This window comes from Bos taurus, chromosome 5 (genome assembly GCF_002263795.3).
Source record: "Bos taurus isolate L1 Dominette 01449 registration number 42190680 breed Hereford chromosome 5, ARS-UCD2.0, whole genome shotgun sequence".
NCBI classification, from domain to species: Eukaryota; Metazoa; Chordata; class Mammalia; order Artiodactyla; family Bovidae; genus Bos; species Bos taurus.
In genome coordinates, this window is record NC_037332.1 from 108668772 (window position 1) to 108687204 (window position 18433).

The following is an 18433-nucleotide window of genomic DNA, read 5'->3' on the forward strand; positions in this document are numbered from 1 at the left end:
AGGTGACGCATGCAAACCAGAACTCCCCCTCTAACCACGCTGAAATGCGCCAAGACAACTCCACCTCCGTCACTAGGATCGCTCTCCTCCTCCCCAGCTGAGAGGCCCTTAGAAGGACAGGGTCTGCCCGTCCCGCCCTTTGGACATGGCTCCCGGGGAGGTTTGTAGTCAGGCCCACCTGGATCCACTCCCGCACCCCATCCAGGTGTCACTCTGACTGTGCAACCTGGAGCCTCGGTTTCCTCACCTGAAACTGGGCGGCGAGACTCTCACGGGAGGTGAGGCTGAGCAAATGGCCTGAGCTGCGGGCAGCGGGGTTGACAGCAGGAGCTTTGTCGTTGCAGGTCTCCAGGTGGTCTTGAATTCCATCATCAAGGCCATGGTGCCCCTGCTGCACATCGCCCTGCTCGTGCTGTTCGTCATCATCATCTATGCCATCATCGGCCTGGAGCTCTTCATGGGCAAGATGCATAAGACCTGCTACAACCAGGAGGGCATTGCAGGTAAGGCAGGAGCCATCCATCCCGGCCGCTGGGGAGCCTTGGCTTCCGGCATCCGCATTTCCTCTGCCAAGAGAGGCAGGAATTTTATTTTATCTCTAGGGTCTAACGTCTGTGTTTACTAAAATGAGTCTTTGTTAAAATAGCTAAACATAAGCTTTGTCCAGCTCTGCTGTGTGTGTGTGTGTGTGTGTGTGTGTGAGTCACTTCAGTCGTGTCCAATTCTTTGAGAACCCATGGACTGAAGCCCGCCAGGCTCCTCTATCCGTGGAATTCTCCAGGCAAGAACACTGGAGTGAATAACCATTTCCTTTTCCAAGGCATCTTTCCGACCCTGGGATCGAACCCATGTCTCCTGCATTGCAGGCAGATTCTTATCCATCTGAGCCACCAGGGAAGCCCTGTCTGGCACTGATAAGCACTCTCTAAACAAGGTGCTTAGCCAACGCTGAATTTGTTAAGAATCAGAGCTTAGCTGGTGACTCTGTGTCCCCTCGTGTGGCTTATCATCAACGGTGCCCCTGGGAGGAAGCCCCGCTCAGCCGGTAGGCTCACAGCCGTGCGTCCTTCTCACCTCTAGGGTGGCCTGGCTCCTCTGCCTCAGTGTTTCTGCCTCCCGTCCGGGGGCCCCCAGTCCAGGTGAGGAAGACGGCCTGTGACAAAACTCCTTTAGGTGTGGCTATCCACGTCCCTCCCCTAAGCCAGTGCATTTAACAAGCCATTCTGCTCACTGAGTTCCCCCCTGGTAGGACTGGAGTTTGGGCTGGACAGACACCCCACAGACTGCGGTCTTTAGCTCCTAACATCTCAGCTGGACTTAAAAAAAAAAAAATTTAAATAGAAATTGACAAGGCTTTTAAACAGACAAAGTAGTTTAGCACAAAAAGCTTATTTAAAACAATATACTCCGCAAAGGAGTGAGCCGTGTTCAATATATGTGACTTTTTTCAAACAAGATCTTTAGTCTTAGTTTTTTGGCGTCTTAGAGAAGAAAGGGGAGCATCCTCTGAAGCCTTGAAGGACCCTCTGTCCCCTCCATGTCCATCACTTCTCACTCCCCTCGACCCAGGCAGTAAACTAAACCCAAGCCCCTTGTCCTGGGGTGTGGAGGAGACATTCAGTGGAGGGAGTGACATGAATTATTCAGAAACCAAAGCAGACCACCTGACCTGTGTGGTCTGGTCAGCTTGGACCCCTGATCTGTGTGGTCTGGTTCGGCTTGGACCCCCGATCTATGTGGTCTTGCTAAGTCGTTTCAGTCATGTCCGACTCTGTGTGACCCCATAGACAGCAGCCCATGAGGCTGCCCCGTCCCTGGGATTTTCCAGGCAAGAGTGCTGGAGTGGGGTGCCATTGCCATCTCCGCTATGTGGTCTAGTTTGACTTAATAGATCAACTGGGTCTTTGTACCCGCCACAGTTGAAACAAAACCCCCAAACTGTGTCAGAGATTCACACAATTGTTTTAACTTTCTTGATGGTGAGTCTAAGAGGAGACCGTTTTTTCACTGTAGAGAGCATTTCTTGGGTCATAATTATATAAAATAAACTGTCATTTAAAAAAAAAAAAAAGCTCTTTTAAAATGGAAGGAATTGGGTCTTGACTTTAGCTAAAATTCTGAGATTTTCAGCCTTGCTTAAAGAAATACCCAATATCACAGTGAGTAATGTTCTCCCCCTTTAATTCAAAGCCTTCTTTTTTGGGGCATCTGTAGCTGCCCTGAACCTATACATTTACACTGACTGTGCAGCTTCCTTAGGGCTCATCCTAAGATCTGCCTGAGAGCGAGTGTAGGACATATAACGTTCATGCCATCATATTAAAATGGTCATGACCTGTCTGACCCAGACTTCTCAGGCCGGCGTAGGGATGTCAGGTTTAGAAGACCCCATCAACTGGGCGATGGGCCATGATTGGGCTCACCTGAGCACCAAGGGGGCAGGAGCATGGTTAGATTCCCATTGAGCAACCCGCTCCCACACGGCTGTGCTCCCTGAGCTGAGAGAGACACTCATACACACCCCCACCTCGAGGAGGCTTCTGCCCCGAACGATGGGGAGCAGCCAAGGCTGGTTTCCCGCAGGCGGCAAGATCCTGTGGGGCTGCGCCAGCACCGCCTGGAAGCCTCTGACTTTGTGGTCAGGCCGTCAGTGGTCTCAAATGGCCAGTAAATGGTGGGTGTGTTGGCCCAGGCCACGGGGCTCCTCTGTGCTGGATGGGACGGCCGTAGGCCTGACGAGCCCTCCAGTGGACCCTCTGTTCTCAGGGGACGGCAGGACTGGCCTGGCCAGGTGGATGGCCAGTCTGGAAACACACTGCTGTCCATCCCTGAGGGCAAACAGACCAGGAAATGTGCCTGCTTCCTCCCAGAAAATGCCCAGATTATTTATCTAATGTTTTATCTCCCCTGCCATCAGGTTCAGAAGAGAATCAGTCCCCACTGCAGAAATACAGTCAGCCAGGGAGCCCAAGGACAGACCCCAGGGACATGCTCCCAAGGGAAGAGCCCTGCCAGCCACACAGGAAGGGGACCTCATTGTGCGTGGAGCCAGCCCCCCATGGGGAGGGCGCCCAGGACACTGGCTGCAGAGCCAATTCACCCAGTGCCCTGCACCTAATCCTGGGCTGGTCCAGGGACCCTCATCCCACAGTGGTGGGGGCTCCTTCCACCCACTCGGTGACCAGCGCTGACAAGGAGGGACACATACGGGAACCCAGACACACTCAGCACAGCCAGAGGGGGGAGGGCCCAAGCCCGCAACCTCTGACCCCCGAGGGTGGAGGGCCCAAGCCCGCAACCTTTGACCCCCGAGGGTGGAGGGCCCAAGCCCGCAACCTCTGACCCCAGTCCCCCTTTGCTTTGGAGACACTGGCATCACCTTTGGAAGGGGTGTCTTTTTTTAATTTTAGACTTTGGGTTGAATTCCTGAATCTCTCTGCAAATTGAGATTATGCTAAAGTGCCTGAGTGTCCTTATCTTGGTTTTCTTTTTTTTTTTTTTAAGTATTTATTTATTTATTTAAAGTATTTATTTATTTGACTGAGCCAGGTCTTAGTTGCAGCATGTGGGATCTAGTTCCCTGGCCAGGGAATGAACCTGGGCCCCCTGCTTGGGAGCTGAGAGTCTTAGCCACTGGACCACCAGGGAAGACCCTGTCTTGGTTTTCTTAAGGGATTTTACATCCAGTGATTTTTTTACACTTGAGACAGCTTTGTGAGCGTGTAGACGTGAGGAAACCTTGGGTGTCGAATCCACACCAGAAAGCTCTGGGCTGCCGGTGGACTGCTGTTCCGCCCCTGGGCTGCCCCTTCCAGTCCCTGAAGACGCAGCCTTTGGAGACACGCGTTCCCTGATTCTGGAGGCATCTGCAAGGCGCCTTCCTTGTTCCTCAACAGACACATCACCATATGTCCATCCTTTTTGTCTCTGGTTGTCCCATCTGTTTAGTGGCGCTCGAGCCAGGTCACTCTGAATCGCTCTCCCAAGCGCAATAATTACCCCTGAGACTGGAAGAGAGCTGGTTGGCCGAAACCCAGACATGAAATCACTTTCTCTCTATTCACTCCTCAGATTTGGGGCCTCAGAAAGTAACTGGTTTTGTCTTTGGTCATTTCTCCCTGGAGCCCCTTGATGGCGTTCTCCCAGAGTCCCTGCTCCTGATGGTGTTAACCACACTTCCAAAATCTCTCTCATTGTCAGCTCTATTCTTCTGCCACAGACTTAATTTGGAACTTTCCAGAATGACCCCTCCTCTCTCACTTCTGCTTTGAAGTGGGGAGCCCACATGGCTTCAGCTCTTTCTCCAACCTCACGCTCCCACCTTCCTCTCTGGGAATTCACGGCTCTGCAGAAAACCCAACACATCTTCATGTTTAGATTAATTTCCCCTCACCCTCCAGGGCACGTTGCCAGGACCTGCTGATCTGTGTGTGTTCACATTTTCCAAGTGTTCCCTTTAGTGCTTTTTATAGACACCTATTTTTACCAGATTGTTATTGCTCCTTAATTGTTCTCGAATCTTTTTTTTTTATTATTGTTCAAGACCGATTCAGGATAGCAGAGAGGCACTTGATCCTGCAGACCAACCTTCTGATTTATTTATTAATCATTTATTAATGAGATTGGTCCTCTCTCGTTTATTAATGAGATTGCATCGCCTGGACGCTGTTTTCTTTCTTAATGAGATTGCGTCCCCTGGATGCTGTTTTCTTTCCAGCATCCATTTATAAAGCCCCGAGAGCTGTGCTCCTCCCTTGAGGACACTCGGAACCCACTCTAGCAGCCTTCACCTTTTCCTCATTTCAGTTCTGAGGAATTGGAATGCAAGGAAAGCTGTCAGATCAGGGGTCCTAGTGCAAAGATTAGCAGCATCTTTACTGCACTAGAGAGCAAGACCCGAGAAAAAGAAACCCAAGTTTCCGCCTGTGGTGTTCACCTGCTCTTTTGTCTTATCTTTCATCTTCCCAGCCCTTTTGTCACAGTGACTGAACACGTCATCTCCCAGAAAGCCATCACTAGGCCAGTGGACCCAATAAAATTTACGATCTGTTTGGTTCCTGGGTTTCCAGTCCACTTACTCTCAATTTCTTAGGTGCTTGTCATCCACTTTCTTATGTATTCCTTAGGTCTGAGGCTCACTTTTCAGGTTCCACCCTCTTACAGCCTCCCATTACTTAACCTGACATCCAAATTTGCAAAGACTTCAAAAGTTCAGAAGTCACCAAAACAGACTGAAGTTCCTTTCCATGAAGGGGGTCTCCTGGGGGCCAGACCCCAGGGTAGGAAATGGTGCAGACTGTCGTCCCCCGTATGATTCAGGGACCAGGGATCCCCTGGGTCGTTGCACACACACCTGACCTGGAGCACCAGGCCTGGAACAAGCCAGGAAGCTGCTCTGCTCACAGCGACCCCAGCCTGTGGAAGCTGGCCAGCCAGCTGTCCATCAGTGGGCAAGCAGATAAACCCACAGTGACCTGTACATCCGTGGAAAGGAACAGACCATGAAACAATGATGCCTCATGAAAAAATATGGACCCAAAGCCACCTAGTGTGATTCCTTCTACAGGAAATTGCAAGGCAGGCAGATCCGTAGACAGACGGCAGGTGTGACTGCCGGGGGCTGACTGCAGACGGGGCTCGGAAATTTGGGGTGGTGGAAGCATTTCCAAATGGGTTGTGGTGATGGCTGGATGGCTCTATAAATTTACTAAAAATAACTGAGCTGTCCATGCTCACTGATGACTTGTCCGGCATGTAAATTATGTTTCAATGAAGCTGTTGAAAAGAGAGAGAAAGGCAAAAAGCCAAGACGACACAGGCCAGCGTGTGTCTCCAACCGCACAGCTCAATTCACACCCCAAAGGGTCACCCTCAGTGAAGACTTAGGATTAGTATTCCTCTGCTGTCATCCTCTGGGGAGTGAAAAGCTGTAATATGAAGCCACAGACTGAGAAGCAGCCCAGCAGCCAATAGCCTCGACATGGAAGTCCTCGCCCCCAATTACTTGGATTTGCCAGAAACCAGAGAGGACCCTGGTGGCCTGGAGTCTCCGAATGAAGGACGACGAGCAAACTTTCTCTCTGGGGGCACATCCTCGCTGCCATTTGAGTTGTTTGCTAGAACAAAGGTCCGTTCTGTCTATCCCTGTTTCTTTCTACAAGCCCAAGACGATAACCTTAATTTCTCAGAGTTCTGCAAATTCCACGCCATTACCTCTTGCAACTGGGACCAAGACTCTCAGTATTTTACCAAAATGGAAATTCTCAGCTCAGCCAAGTCTAGTTCAATCCACCAATGACCTCTGCATGAAAAATAGCCTAACTCACTGATTTCCTGGCACCTCTTCCTAGAGCATGGAATTAGCCTGAGCACAGCCTGCAGCCATGGGAGATGGTAAGCTGTTTCCTGGAAACGCCAAGAGGGCTCCATACTGGGGAGCATTCTTCCCATCCCCCATGGCTACTCTGTCCTGAGTAGAGGTCCAGGCGGTTTTTCTGTCCTGAAGACACAGGAGAAAAGGGCAGGAGGCAAGATTCCACGTGTCATGACCACGAAAAATACTGCAGTGGTGGTGTTCCCTGGGGCTGGGATAATGCTCTGTGAAAGTGAAAGTGAAGTCACTCAGTCGTGTCCGACTCTTTTCGACCCCATGGACTATAGCCTACCAGGCTCCTCAGTCCATGAAATTTTCCAGGCAAGAGTACTGGAGTGGGTTGCCATTTCCTTCTCCAGGGGATCTTCCCAAACCAGGGATCAAACCCGGGTCTCCCTCACTGCAGGCAGACACTTTACCATCTGAGCCACCAGGGAAGCATAATGCTCTGTAGGGGTTACTTTTTGCCTTCAGAATTTGTTCTCCGTCCTTCATCAAGAAGGCATCCTCTGCTGTAGAGTGACCTGCATCCCTGGTGAAGCAGCATGTTACATGCTGCATGGACCTGTGGAGAGTCAGAAAGTGTCACTGGGCAGGATCTCTGGCCAATTACATGAAAGAACCTTCCCATCCCACCCCCATACTGAGGGATCCCGAGAAAATTATAATTGAAAAAGACACATGTACCCCAAAGTTCATTGCTGCACTATTTACGATAGCTAGATCATGGAAGAAATCTAGATGTCCATCAACAGATGAATAAATAAAGCAGCTGTGGTACATTTATACAATGGAATATTATTCAACCATAAAATGGAATGCACTTGAGTCAGTTCTAATGAGGTGGATGAACCTAGAGCTAATTCTACAGAGTGAAGTCAGAAAGAGGAAGACAAATATCATATATTAACATATATCTATATGGGATCTATAAAGATGGCTCCAATGAACCTATTTGCAGGGCAGCTGTGGAAATGCCGACATAGAGACAGACTTGTGGATACAGGGGAGGAAGGAGAGGGCAGGACAAATGGAGAGAGTAGCATGTAAACATAGACACTGCTGCTGCTAAGTCGCTTCAGTCGTGTCCGACTCTGTGCGACCCCATAGACAGCAGCCCACCAGGCTTCCCCGTCCCTGGGATTCTCTAGGCAAGAACACTGGAGTGGGTTGCCATTTCCTTCTCCAATGCATAAGACTAGCATATGTAAAATAGATGGCCTGTGGGAATTTGCTGTGTGACACAGGGAGCTCAAACTGGGGCTATGACAACTTAGAGTGGTGGTATGGGGTGGCCGGTGGGAGGGAGGTTCAAGAGGGAGGGGACATATGTATGCCTATGGCTGATTCATCTTGATATATGGCAGAAAACAATACAATATTTTAAAGCAATTATCCTTCAATTAAAAATAAATAAAATTTTTAAAAAACATACTGGGCAGGTGGGATGAATTGGGAAATTGGGAATGATTGACATGTACACTATTACTACTATGTATATAATAGATAACTAATGAGAACTTAGTGCTCTGTGGTGATGTTTATGGGAAGGAATCCCAAAAAGGTATGTATGTATACCTATGGCTGACTGGAGAAGGAAATGGCAGCCCACTCCAGTGTTCTTGCCTGGAGAATCCCAGGGACGGGGAAGCCTGGTGGGCTGCTGTCTATGGGGTCGCACAGAGTCGGACACGACTGAAGCGACTTAGCAGTAGCAACATAGCTCATTCACTTTGCTGAACAGCAGAAATTAACATAGCAGTGTAAAGCAACTATACCCTAATAAAAATTGTTGGGTTGGCCAAAAATTTCCATAATATCCTACTGGAAAACCTGAGCGATCTTTCTGGTCTACCCAATAATTTTTTGAAAAAACCCACAATGCCCTCACCCTAAACTCTGGCATTCCCACAGAAATGTCTGCAGATACTTGAGCACGAAAAACAGAAGTTAAGGCCTCCCCTCTGCGTTCCAGGATGCTTTTAGTCAGAGTGGTAGCCTCATAGTCGTGTCTTTCTTGGCCATTTGACGGGCAGCCTCGCCTCTGTCTTTGAAGTCAGTACAGGTTAAATACAGTTTTACAACACTCAGCTGAAAGCACTGAGCTTCTGGATTGACGACAGCCTGGATGACACCTAGTGCTGCGTGTGTTCGCTTGTGTATGGGGCGCTGCTGTGACTGTGCTCTGCACTGTTGCTGCTGGGTCCTTTGCCATCCCACCCACTGATGTTCTAACTTCTCTCTTCTTTCTCTGCCCATCCCTTTCCCCCACCCCTGCCTCCTTATCTCTTCCCCTGGTCACTTGAGATGTCCCAGCAGAAGACGACCCCTCGCCCTGTGCCCTGGAGACAGGCCACGGGCGGCAGTGCCAGAATGGCACGGTGTGCAAACCAGGCTGGGATGGACCCAAGCACGGCATCACCAATTTCGACAACTTCGCCTTCGCCATGCTGACTGTGTTCCAGTGCATCACCATGGAGGGCTGGACCGACGTCCTCTACTGGGTACGTGCCGGGGCGGGCGGGGCGGGGAGCATCCGCCTTCCAGGGACGTGCAGTCACACGCACACCGGGAGGAGTGAGGACCTTGATTTCTTCCAGGTCTTGCCTGAGAAACAAAGCCCATGAGCCTCTCTCTGCTCACCAGCCCAAGAGAAGTGTCACCGATCATTTGTCCTCCACAGTGGGAAGCGCTGGCACACAGCCCAGCGGGGCTATGGCCGACCTGACACAAGCGTCCTCTTGTAGGGCTTCTCCCGCCCCGTGCGTGTCCTGCCCGTGTCCCCGAGGGAGCGGGAGGGTACACGTTCAATTTCTAGGGCTAAAGAGAAAACTCAGGCCTGGTTTTCAAAGAGGAAAACATTTTTATTGAATTGTGCAGCATCGCAGCATTCTATTGTGTTTTACTTCTCATGTTGATCTTCCCTCGTTATATCATATAGTCCATCAGACAAACGCATAGCCAGCCTCTTCACTCCTGACAGAACGCTCTGCTGGTCATGTGATGTGTATTTAGAAATGCCACTTCTCAAGTGCCAACCAATCAGCAGTAGATCTCCTTTTACCTTAAAGATGCCCTTTTATCAGCCAGCAGCCAACACGACTTTGCCAGCGTCCGAGCTGTCGAGGGGCAGGTTTTCGTGCAGCCTGCCCTACAGGCAAACACACCATATTTGATCTGTCTTCATTCTGGCAGTCAAGTCCATTATTTGTATTAAAAAAAAAAACCCAGGAAATGTCATTCTTTGTAGGATCTCTTACTTCCACGTGAGAACTGATTTGCCAGAGCCTAGCACTGCACTCCAGCGTTTGGGCAGAAAATGCTTGTTGTCGGGCTTGAGAATACCATCGCGCCTAGAGTTTTGCAAATAATCAAGTGGATTTGGCTGCCCTGAAAACAGTCTAAGAGGCTGTTTGGGGAGGGAGGGATGCCAGGCTGCCAGGCTGGGAAGAACCAGAGCCAGGAGAGGTGTCCACCCCCGCCCCCAACCAGGAGGAGGAGTTCTGGAACCTCTCAGAGATGCTCTGCACACTGTGGGCATTGTGACTGCTAAACTGTTTTCAACAATTCAGAAGCCCTTTTCTCCCAGTTTCTGGGGGCAGACTGAGACCCTGCACTGCCGTGAAACGTGCGCCTCTCTTCATAGAACCAGTTTAAACTTGCCTGTGTGCCTTGAACCCCACCAATGATATTCAGTGTTCCCTGCTTGATAGGGGGTGCCTGGAATCCTGAGGATTCAGACACAACTACATCCAACTCAGGGCAGGGAAACTAGCTAGACTGCACTAACAGCGGTGGTGCTGTGGGAGCCCGGTAGAGTGGTCATGCAGCTTCACTCTCAGAAAGACACAGGTCTAATCGCCTCTCCCTCCAACTGAGATGAACACTGGCACACATCTCCCAGGCTCATACTCAGTAAGAACTTGGCTTTGAATGATTTGTGAGACAAGAGGAGATGAGCTTACTCTATCCGGGCAAGTTTAATTTCTTTTAGCAAAGCAGATAGAATTCAGAAGTGGCCCTAAGGAGTCCTTCTACCTTGGGTGGGTCCCTCTGGCCAGCCAAAGACAGAGATGTCCTCTGCCAACGGGCATCACAGGACACGTGGTCGTGTGGGACTGGGCTCGGGGGCCTCACCATACGAGCTCCAAACCCAGGCCCTACGTTGCCATGGAAACACCTCCCATGGCATCAAATTGAGGGCAGGACGGCAGTGGGTGGGTGGGTGGTGGTGGGGGAATAGGTATAATTTACTTTGCTGATGGCCTGATGTATTTTTGTGATCCTCCTTCATCCCTCCCTCCTGCTTCCCACCCCCCCAGCCAGATGTGGTCCAAGGAGGTACTGTCACAGTGACAGCCAGAGTGGGGGTTGAGAGGAGCTCGCCCAGCAACCAGCAATTTTCAACAGCTGTGTTGTGCCTTCCCCCTCTCCCCCCTCCAGTGCGGGGAGGTGGTGATGAGCTTGGGCAGGGCATGGCAGTGTCAGAGGTGGGGACAGTCCCAGCCCATGGGACAGCCTTCCCCTGACCTTCCCAGCACCTTCCTAAGTGACTGAGCTATGTGTGCATGTGTGTGTGTGTGCAGGCACACATGTGCATGTGCACACACACACACACACACACCCCTGAAGGCGAAAGGGAACCTCCTGGTGGGTATTTTGAGGGAGGCCCCTCCTAGCCCAGAGCACCTGCCTGCTCGCTCTCTGCTTCTCTACTCTCTCTGGTTGCTCCTCCTTCCTCTCCTCAGGCTCCTTCTCCCAAAACCCACAGACTCTCACACCCCTCTTTGCTTTCCTATAAAACATGGAGCCCTCTAAGCAGGGAGGGGCCCCCTCCCCCACCCAGTACAGCCGGGGGACAGACGCCAAGGGTCGGCCGGGGGACAGATGCTGAGGGTCCAGCCAGGTAACAGACTCCGAGGGTCCAGCTGGGGGACAGATGCGGAGGACCAGCCAGGGGACAGACACTGAGGGCCCAGCCCCAGCACCTGCAGGAGCTCCCAGAGGTCCCCATGCCCTGTGTCCATGGAGGGCGGGGTACAGGGCATCTGCAGGGAGGCATGAGTGTCCCCTGAGCCCCAAGCAGGGCTCTGAGCAGGATTTCGGGCACCTTGCACTTGAGGACTCTCAGTGCCTCAGCAACTGTCCATGAAGGGAACTCTGTTGACCTCTGCCCATGAGGCCCTCTGCCCGGGCCCCCAGACTCTGCTTCCCGTGTGACACAGAACAGCCATCTGGCCTGTGCCCTGGCCTCACCTCCTCCACCAGCACTCATCCCCCCTCCACTTCCTGACACCTCCTGTTTTCCCCAGTTGGTTTCTCCCTGACCAATTCTTCCGCTGATTTTTAAGAATTAAAGATTCAGCTTAAAACTAAAATCAAAAGGACTCCCTCATGAGAAATCACAAAAAGGAAAGATGTGTCTTTGTGAGCTTCTGCCTCAGTTTGGCTCCAGCAGGAATGAAAGCGTAAGGTTTTAACTTTGCATAAGTCAGTGGTCAGCTCCACACTCACACGTGTGGACATGCTGGGAGGACATTCCTCACACACATGCACGGACACACATATATGCACACACATACACACATATGCATGCATGTGCGTGCATACACATGCACACATATATGCACACACATGCACACATATACCCATAGATATGCACTCGCACACGCATACACATACGCACACACATGTATATACACACACACGAGTGCACGTGCACACACATACATGTACGCACCACGGCCACTGATCTCTGGCCTTGGCGCTGCTGAAATATCCCTGGTTTATGAGGAAGGCCTTTTCCCTCCAAGCAGGTGGAATTGGGTGTTTGACCCTATCCTCTCCCGTTCCATCTCCACCTCTTCTCACTGCCTTAAAGGTGTCCAGCGAGCAGAGGTGGGGAGCTGAGCTCTACCAACGACCAGAGAGCCGCTCAGGGTGAAAAGTGGAGAAGAGTCTTCATCACCCAGAGACGGCACCTGGCTCTAACAGGGATCAGGTAGAGAAGGTGTCAGGGTCCCCGGTACGCCCAGCCCTGAACCCTGAGTCTGCCCTAGGTAGGGCATTACTGCTCAGCACCCACGCAGCTTTAAACAGAGAATCTGTTACCTAAACAATAAACTCCTGGTTTATAAACATATTAAGAAGGGGAATTCTCATCTCTCAAAGCTATAATTTGTTTACTTATTAGGTTTTGTTTTATTCATTTCACTGGCATTAGGCAAGTTCTTATTACTCAGTAATTCAATTGAACACACATTTAGTCAGCATTTACAGGGCCCCCAGGCCTGCGCTCGAGGAGTTTGGGTCTAATTGGAGAGACGTGGACACAGAGAAATGTGGCTCCCACGCAGGACCCAGGGAGAGCAGGGAGGGCTTCCTGGAGGAGGCGGGGTTTCGCTGGCCCATCAGTTTCACTGAGTGGGGAGCAAGAGAGAAGGAAAAGCCAGCTTTGCGCCAGTTTAGAGACTGGACAGAACCGTGCTCTGGGCTCCCCACACATCCAAGAACCAGCCCAGCCCCCTCTGGTCTCACCAAGCACCAGAGGCCCACCTGGGATAGCAAGGTCCACAGGCCTCCACTCCACGCCCCACTCAGTGGGGGTCCCGGCTGAGTCCCAGTGAAGCTGGTTTTGTCGGTCTCTGGGAGTGGTGGGCCTGCGGCAGATCCACACCATCTGGGCCTTCCTGGTGCCTGGGCAGGCACAGAGGGGCACGAGGGGTCAGGTGAGACGGTCCTCTGACTTGCTGCTCCCCCAGTGACCTGTGGGTGGACCCTGTGTCCCACAGACAAGGTGACACGGGTCAGAGTTTCATCTGGCCACCACCCTGGGCACTGGCTTTCAGGGCAGAGCCGACCCCGCCCTCTGATAACAATCCCCGTAATGCGCTATGATTTTAAAGGCTGCACCTCCTGCCTGCGATGGCAGGTGACAGCCTCCCATGCCCCTCAAACTGCCCAGCCCTTGAAGACCACAAGGCCTTGGATAGGGCACCAGACCCAAAAGGTCCCCTGGAGTGAGCTGGGGTGGAGAGAGGCCCCTGAAGATGGGGCTGGAGTCCACAGTCCTCCTCTGTTTCCTTCCAAGGGAAACGTGATGTTGGCTTTGAAGGTTCGAGGTGTGGTTCCCTCCAGGAATCAGATGTGGGAGGAGAGGAGGCGTGTGTTTCAGCAAAGCCTGGTTACTGGTGAGGTCCCGGCTAAGGGGCTGCAGGTGTTGGACCCAGGAGGGCCTCTCTGCACGCCCGCCCGACAGGGGCTCAGGGAACCGCTGGCTTCAGAGTCTGAGCAGACCTGTCCTTTTTCACCTCTAAGTAAGGGTGTCAGCAATCTGGGTCATTCTTTAAAATATGGCTTTATTTATTCTTCTCTCCTGAATAGCTCCGCACGGACTGACTGAAGCCATCCGTCTCCTGCTCCCGCACTGCCCTACTTCAGGCCGCCCCAGAGCAGGGGGCCCAGAGCTAAGGTGGGGGTGCGAGGGGGTGCAGAGAGTCACAGCCTCTGTCCTGTCATAGCTTTGAAGGCTGGGCTGTGGACCAGCAGGTCTCAAGCCTAAGACACATCAGGTGCGCCCGGGGCTCATAGAAGCTGGGACATCAGGCGCCCCCAGTGTGGGTGCAGGGCCAAGGGGTGAGGTTCCAAACTCGTCCCCAGGTCCCCAGGGAGGGTGACACTGCTGGCCCTGGGGCCTCACCTGCAAAACCACCGATGCGGGTCATTCAGGAAGCCTGTGCCCTGAGGGATTTTGGAAACCCAGGGATGTGGACCTCCCACGGGGTCTCCGTTGGCCCATGTTTGCCAGAGCTGCTCCCTGAGCACCAACCCCGAACCACCGTCCTCCCGGCCCGTGGCCTCTGAAGCCAATGACACAGCGTGGTCATCAGCACTCATCCATCCAGGCCCCTGGGTCACTTCCTGAGGAAGGCGTCTCCCCATGTGACCCCAAAGCCTCCACCCCAGCTTGTCTGCAAGAGCTGAGGCCAGGGTGCCGGCTGCAGTGACCACATAAACCCAAGTGAGCAGAAACCATCTCTTAGGGAAGAAAGCACTTTGGAGGTGACCCAGCTTTTTAGACGAGTGAACAGAAAATATTGGAAGGAAATTCTGTTCCCCCGAAAATAAAAGGGCAGAGACAGCCAGGCGAGATCCCCACCCGCCCCCAGGCAGAGCCGCCAAGGTCCTTCCCACTCAGGTCAAGGTCACAGGGTGTTAGAGTCAAGGTGGCGCTGGGCGACAGTGGTTTCCCCCAATCTCTGCTCCTCCCTCCCGGCCTCTGCTCCTCCCTTCTGGCCTCCCTGCCTCCTTGCTGTGAACTCACTCCTGCTTCTCTCTCTCCTCACTACCCTTGGTCTTTCCAGATGCAGGACGCTATGGGCTACGAGTTACCCTGGGTGTATTTTGTCAGTCTGGTCATCTTCGGATCCTTCTTCGTTCTAAATCTGGTTCTTGGTGTGTTGAGCGGGTAAGCTGAGTGTTTCTGTGTCCTCATCATGACGCAGCTGAGCAAGGCCCCAGGCCCCGTGTACCCGTCACCAGGCCCAGGAGAACAGAAACTGTCTCGCTTCAGCCGCACGTGCGGACCACTGGCTGGGCAGGCCGCTTGGCCTCTGGTGACCTGGAGGCCCCGGTCCCAGAGCCGTCCAGTGGCACCGGGCCCGGAGTGGCGGGCCGTGCTCGGCTGCTCCCGGAGCTACACTAACTCTGACCCCGTTCTTCCAGGTCAATGATGCCGTGGGAAGGGACTGGCCCTGGATCTATTTTGTCACATTAATCATCATAGGTTCATTCTTTGTTCTTAACTTGGTTCTCGGTGTCCTTAGCGGGTAAGCAGGACCAAGCAAGAAGGTCTCGACTTTTCCATTTACCTCGTTTTACTCTTTCTGCTCTTCCTGGCTGTATTCTTCTGGCTCTGATGAATCTGGGACGTGGGCCAGCCCGGGAGCCTTAAAGTGAATGTCCTTGGCCTGGCTGGACAGAGGTCAGAGGCGCAGGGAGGAGCCCCCCTGGTTTGGGCTGCAGTGAGAGGTACCCGGGCCCACCTGTCTGCTGCCAGTCCTGCCCATACCAGGCTGGACTGTCCAGGTGGGCAGGACGCTTCTCCAGGGACCTCGGGGGCATCTGGGCCCCTTGGTTTGGCAGAGGAATTGGAGGAAGATTCGTGGGCCGTCTACTCTGGCCCTCATAGTAGCCTAGCAGACGGGCACCTGGGCCATCTGTCCAGCCTCCGTCCAGGATCACTGGCAGTGAGGACTCAGGCCCTCTTTACCCGTGCTGACTGGGCCAGGAGTTCGAGCTAAAATGCAAATAAACCAAACAGACCGAGATTCCCCTTCTCCTTGACTCTGATCGCAGCCTGGGCTGCCCCGTCTGTGTCCCCCTCGGAAAGGAAGAGCACTCAGCTATTTAAAGTTCCCAATTACAGGAGGACAGAGGAGACCGAGCACGTTTTCCTTCAACTTTTTCTGCCCAGCTCCAATAGGAAGCCCTCCTAGTTTCAGCCTTGGTACAGATGAAGTTAAAAAGCGGTCGAGGCAGCAGGTGGGGGGGGCCCTAGGAGCCCTGGGCAGCCACCCCTGCCCCACAGCCCCACTGGACATCTCCTCGGCTCCCTTTGTTCTTTCCAAGCCCAAGCCAGCCACGCCAAGGCCACCCCTGAAGGCTCCCGTGACTCTCTGCTCCTGCACCACCTGGGGGATGGGCCGCTGCTTCACAGCCTTTCCTCCGTCTCTGGGGATGTGTGTATCGGGGAGAGTCGGCCAAGGAGAAAGACGTCCCCCCTCTCCTGCCACAGTCCAAGGCCGCACAGGAGTGTCAGGGTTGGCCCTGGAAGTGGGGAAGGGACAGGGTCCACCCTGACCTCACCCCTCCCCAGCAGGAGGGCCATCAGAGGCCCCGTCACACTGGCCACACAGTGGAGGGACCAGCACCCTCCGTCAGTGTGACAGCAAAGCACAGGACATTGGGTGCCCCCGTCAGCTGCCTGGAGGGTGGAAGGGCTTCCATTTTGTGTCCAACACAAGAAAATGGCCTGTTTATAGGGGGTCGTCAGGGAGAGTGTTGGAAAAGTCAAACTCGTCACCTCTCAGGGCAGAAATGTGGCTGCTCCAGCGCTGGCCTTCCTGGAGGCAGGAGGTTCTTAATGTCGCTCACCCAGCTGACAAAGCGGGGACCGTGACCCCAGCCCCTCGGTCACCGTGACGGCGGCGCGTGGCCGTTTACGTCAGCACCTCAGCGGGCAGCAGGCGCTCAGCAGCGGCGCCGTCCCCGCGGCAGTGCTCTTCCTACAGGGCTCGCTGTTTGCTCGGTGCTGCCGGAGCTGGACAACTGAGCGGGGCCATCCCAGGTTAGACATGCTGCCCTCTGCTTCCAGGGACGAGGGAAGGGCCCCTGAGGAGCCGTGTGGCTTGGAGGGGTCCCCTCACTGGTCAGTGTCTGCACGAGGCCCTGTCCCATCTCCCTGTCACTGCCCACAGACGAACGTTGAGTGAGCTGGGCCTGTGATGTGCCAACTTCTCAACCTGGGTAAAGGTGGCTCCACGTCCTCCCCCCAGAGATTAGGAGCAGGTCTGAGCAGTGAAGTCCCCCCAGAAATCTGCAGTGGAGGCTGAGGCATTGACCTCAAAGCCCCCTCGAGCAGGGGTCTGCCTGGTCGTGCTCGGCCCCCAGAGGGGCACTCCTCCCCAGAGGTCAAAGCAGAGTCAGATGGCAGCAGTGCCAGGGGCAGGCAGACTGGCCTTAAAGGATGGGTCTCAGCCCAGCTGAGTCTGAGTGAGTGAGTGACTGGGTGGGCAGGCCCATGGGATTCTGGAACCCAGATCCACTCCCCTCCTGGGAGCTCAGCTCTCGATCAGTCTCCCCGGAACCCTCCCCACCCCAGCCCCCCAGCACTGCTGCACCTCCCAAGCTTCCTGCGCCCCAGACACCAGCTTTGCCTGAATGCGGAGTGTCTGCAGGAGAGCAGCTCCCCTTCCTGGCTCATCCAGAGGATTGGCTGCCCAAGGAGAAGCCCAGAACCAGGCTGTTATTGACTGAGCATGTGTGGCAGTGACCCCGTCTCAACCAGTCAGGACAGCAATGTGCTAGTTCCCCCACCACTCCCCCCAAATCACAACCAAATGCCCACTTACCCCGTGGCCAGCCTCCCGGAGTGCTTGGAAATGTCCAGGAGCTCACCACAAAGCCCCTTCTTGGGTCGGTGTCCACTGTGAGGAGTTTGTTGGCAGGCTTCAGGCTTGGCGTCCTTGGTAAATCCGCTCACGTGCTGCCCACGCTGCCCTGAGAGCTGATGCAGAGCACATGTCCACTCCGCAGGGAAGAAAAGTGAGCTTTATATGTGAAAACTTCCCCACATCTCACAGGTGGGGCCTGGAGGATCAGGATTTAACCCCCACGTGTGGACCCATGATCTTTGCTCCCATCCCCTACGCTCCACCATTTCCAAGCCCATCAGCCTGGTTAATCCCATGACTCCAAATTATGGCCAAGATGCAGCAGGGAGAGGCCACCTATGGGCAGATGGGGGGCCCAGACCAAGGACCAAGGGTCCTGGAGGAAGCTGGAGAACCCCTGCCCTGAGGCCCTCAGGCAGTCCTGAGCTGGAGGCCGGCAGCTGGTAAATGTAACAGCCCTTGAGGGAGAACACACCCCCCTCAACCCATGCAGCACTGCCATTTAGAAGTGTTTGGAGCTGGTGGCTGGGACCCTGAGTCCATCAGTTAAGGGTATTGTCCTTTCAGAGCCCAGCAGGGTGACTCATCCTGGTATATTCCTCCCTGCAGTCATGAAGGAAGGGCTCAGGGCGCTTGGGGTCTCCTGCTCAGGAAGGCAGGAAAGCAACTCTGGAAAGCCTCCATTTTAAACGTGGAAGTCAGAGATTTTGGTCACTGGAGGGTTGGGCATCCTTTGTCTGGAAACCTATTCCTGCTGAGGCCAGATGGATCCATGTAGCTATCCATCTTGTGGATCTTTTCAAAATGCATCCACGTTCGTTACCTGTTGATCCTCATAAGTCTCAAAACCTCCAGAAATCTTGCCTCCTGCCCATTAGAACAGTGA

The 18433-nt window shown here is 53.5% G+C and overlaps 1 protein-coding gene across 15 annotated transcripts in view; it reads left to right on the forward strand.

The window, feature by feature from the left end:
* CACNA1C (calcium voltage-gated channel subunit alpha1 C) overlaps positions 1-18433 on the forward strand; it is a 459127-nt gene that overhangs the window by 333853 nt on the left and 106841 nt on the right. For 8 of the 15 annotated variants that reach the window (XM_024992764.2, XM_024992749.2, XM_024992746.2 and 5 more), the window contains exons 6-8: positions 345-503; positions 8681-8877; positions 15098-15201. In XM_024992764.2, coding sequence (XP_024848532.1) covers positions 345-503; positions 8681-8877; positions 15098-15201 — 460 coding nt within the window. Of the gene's footprint in view, positions 1-344; positions 504-8680; positions 8878-14736; positions 14841-15097; positions 15202-18433 lie in introns of all 15 variants that reach the window. The other 7 variants (XM_024992752.2, XM_024992747.2, XM_024992758.2 and 4 more) reach the window with 2 other exon arrangements.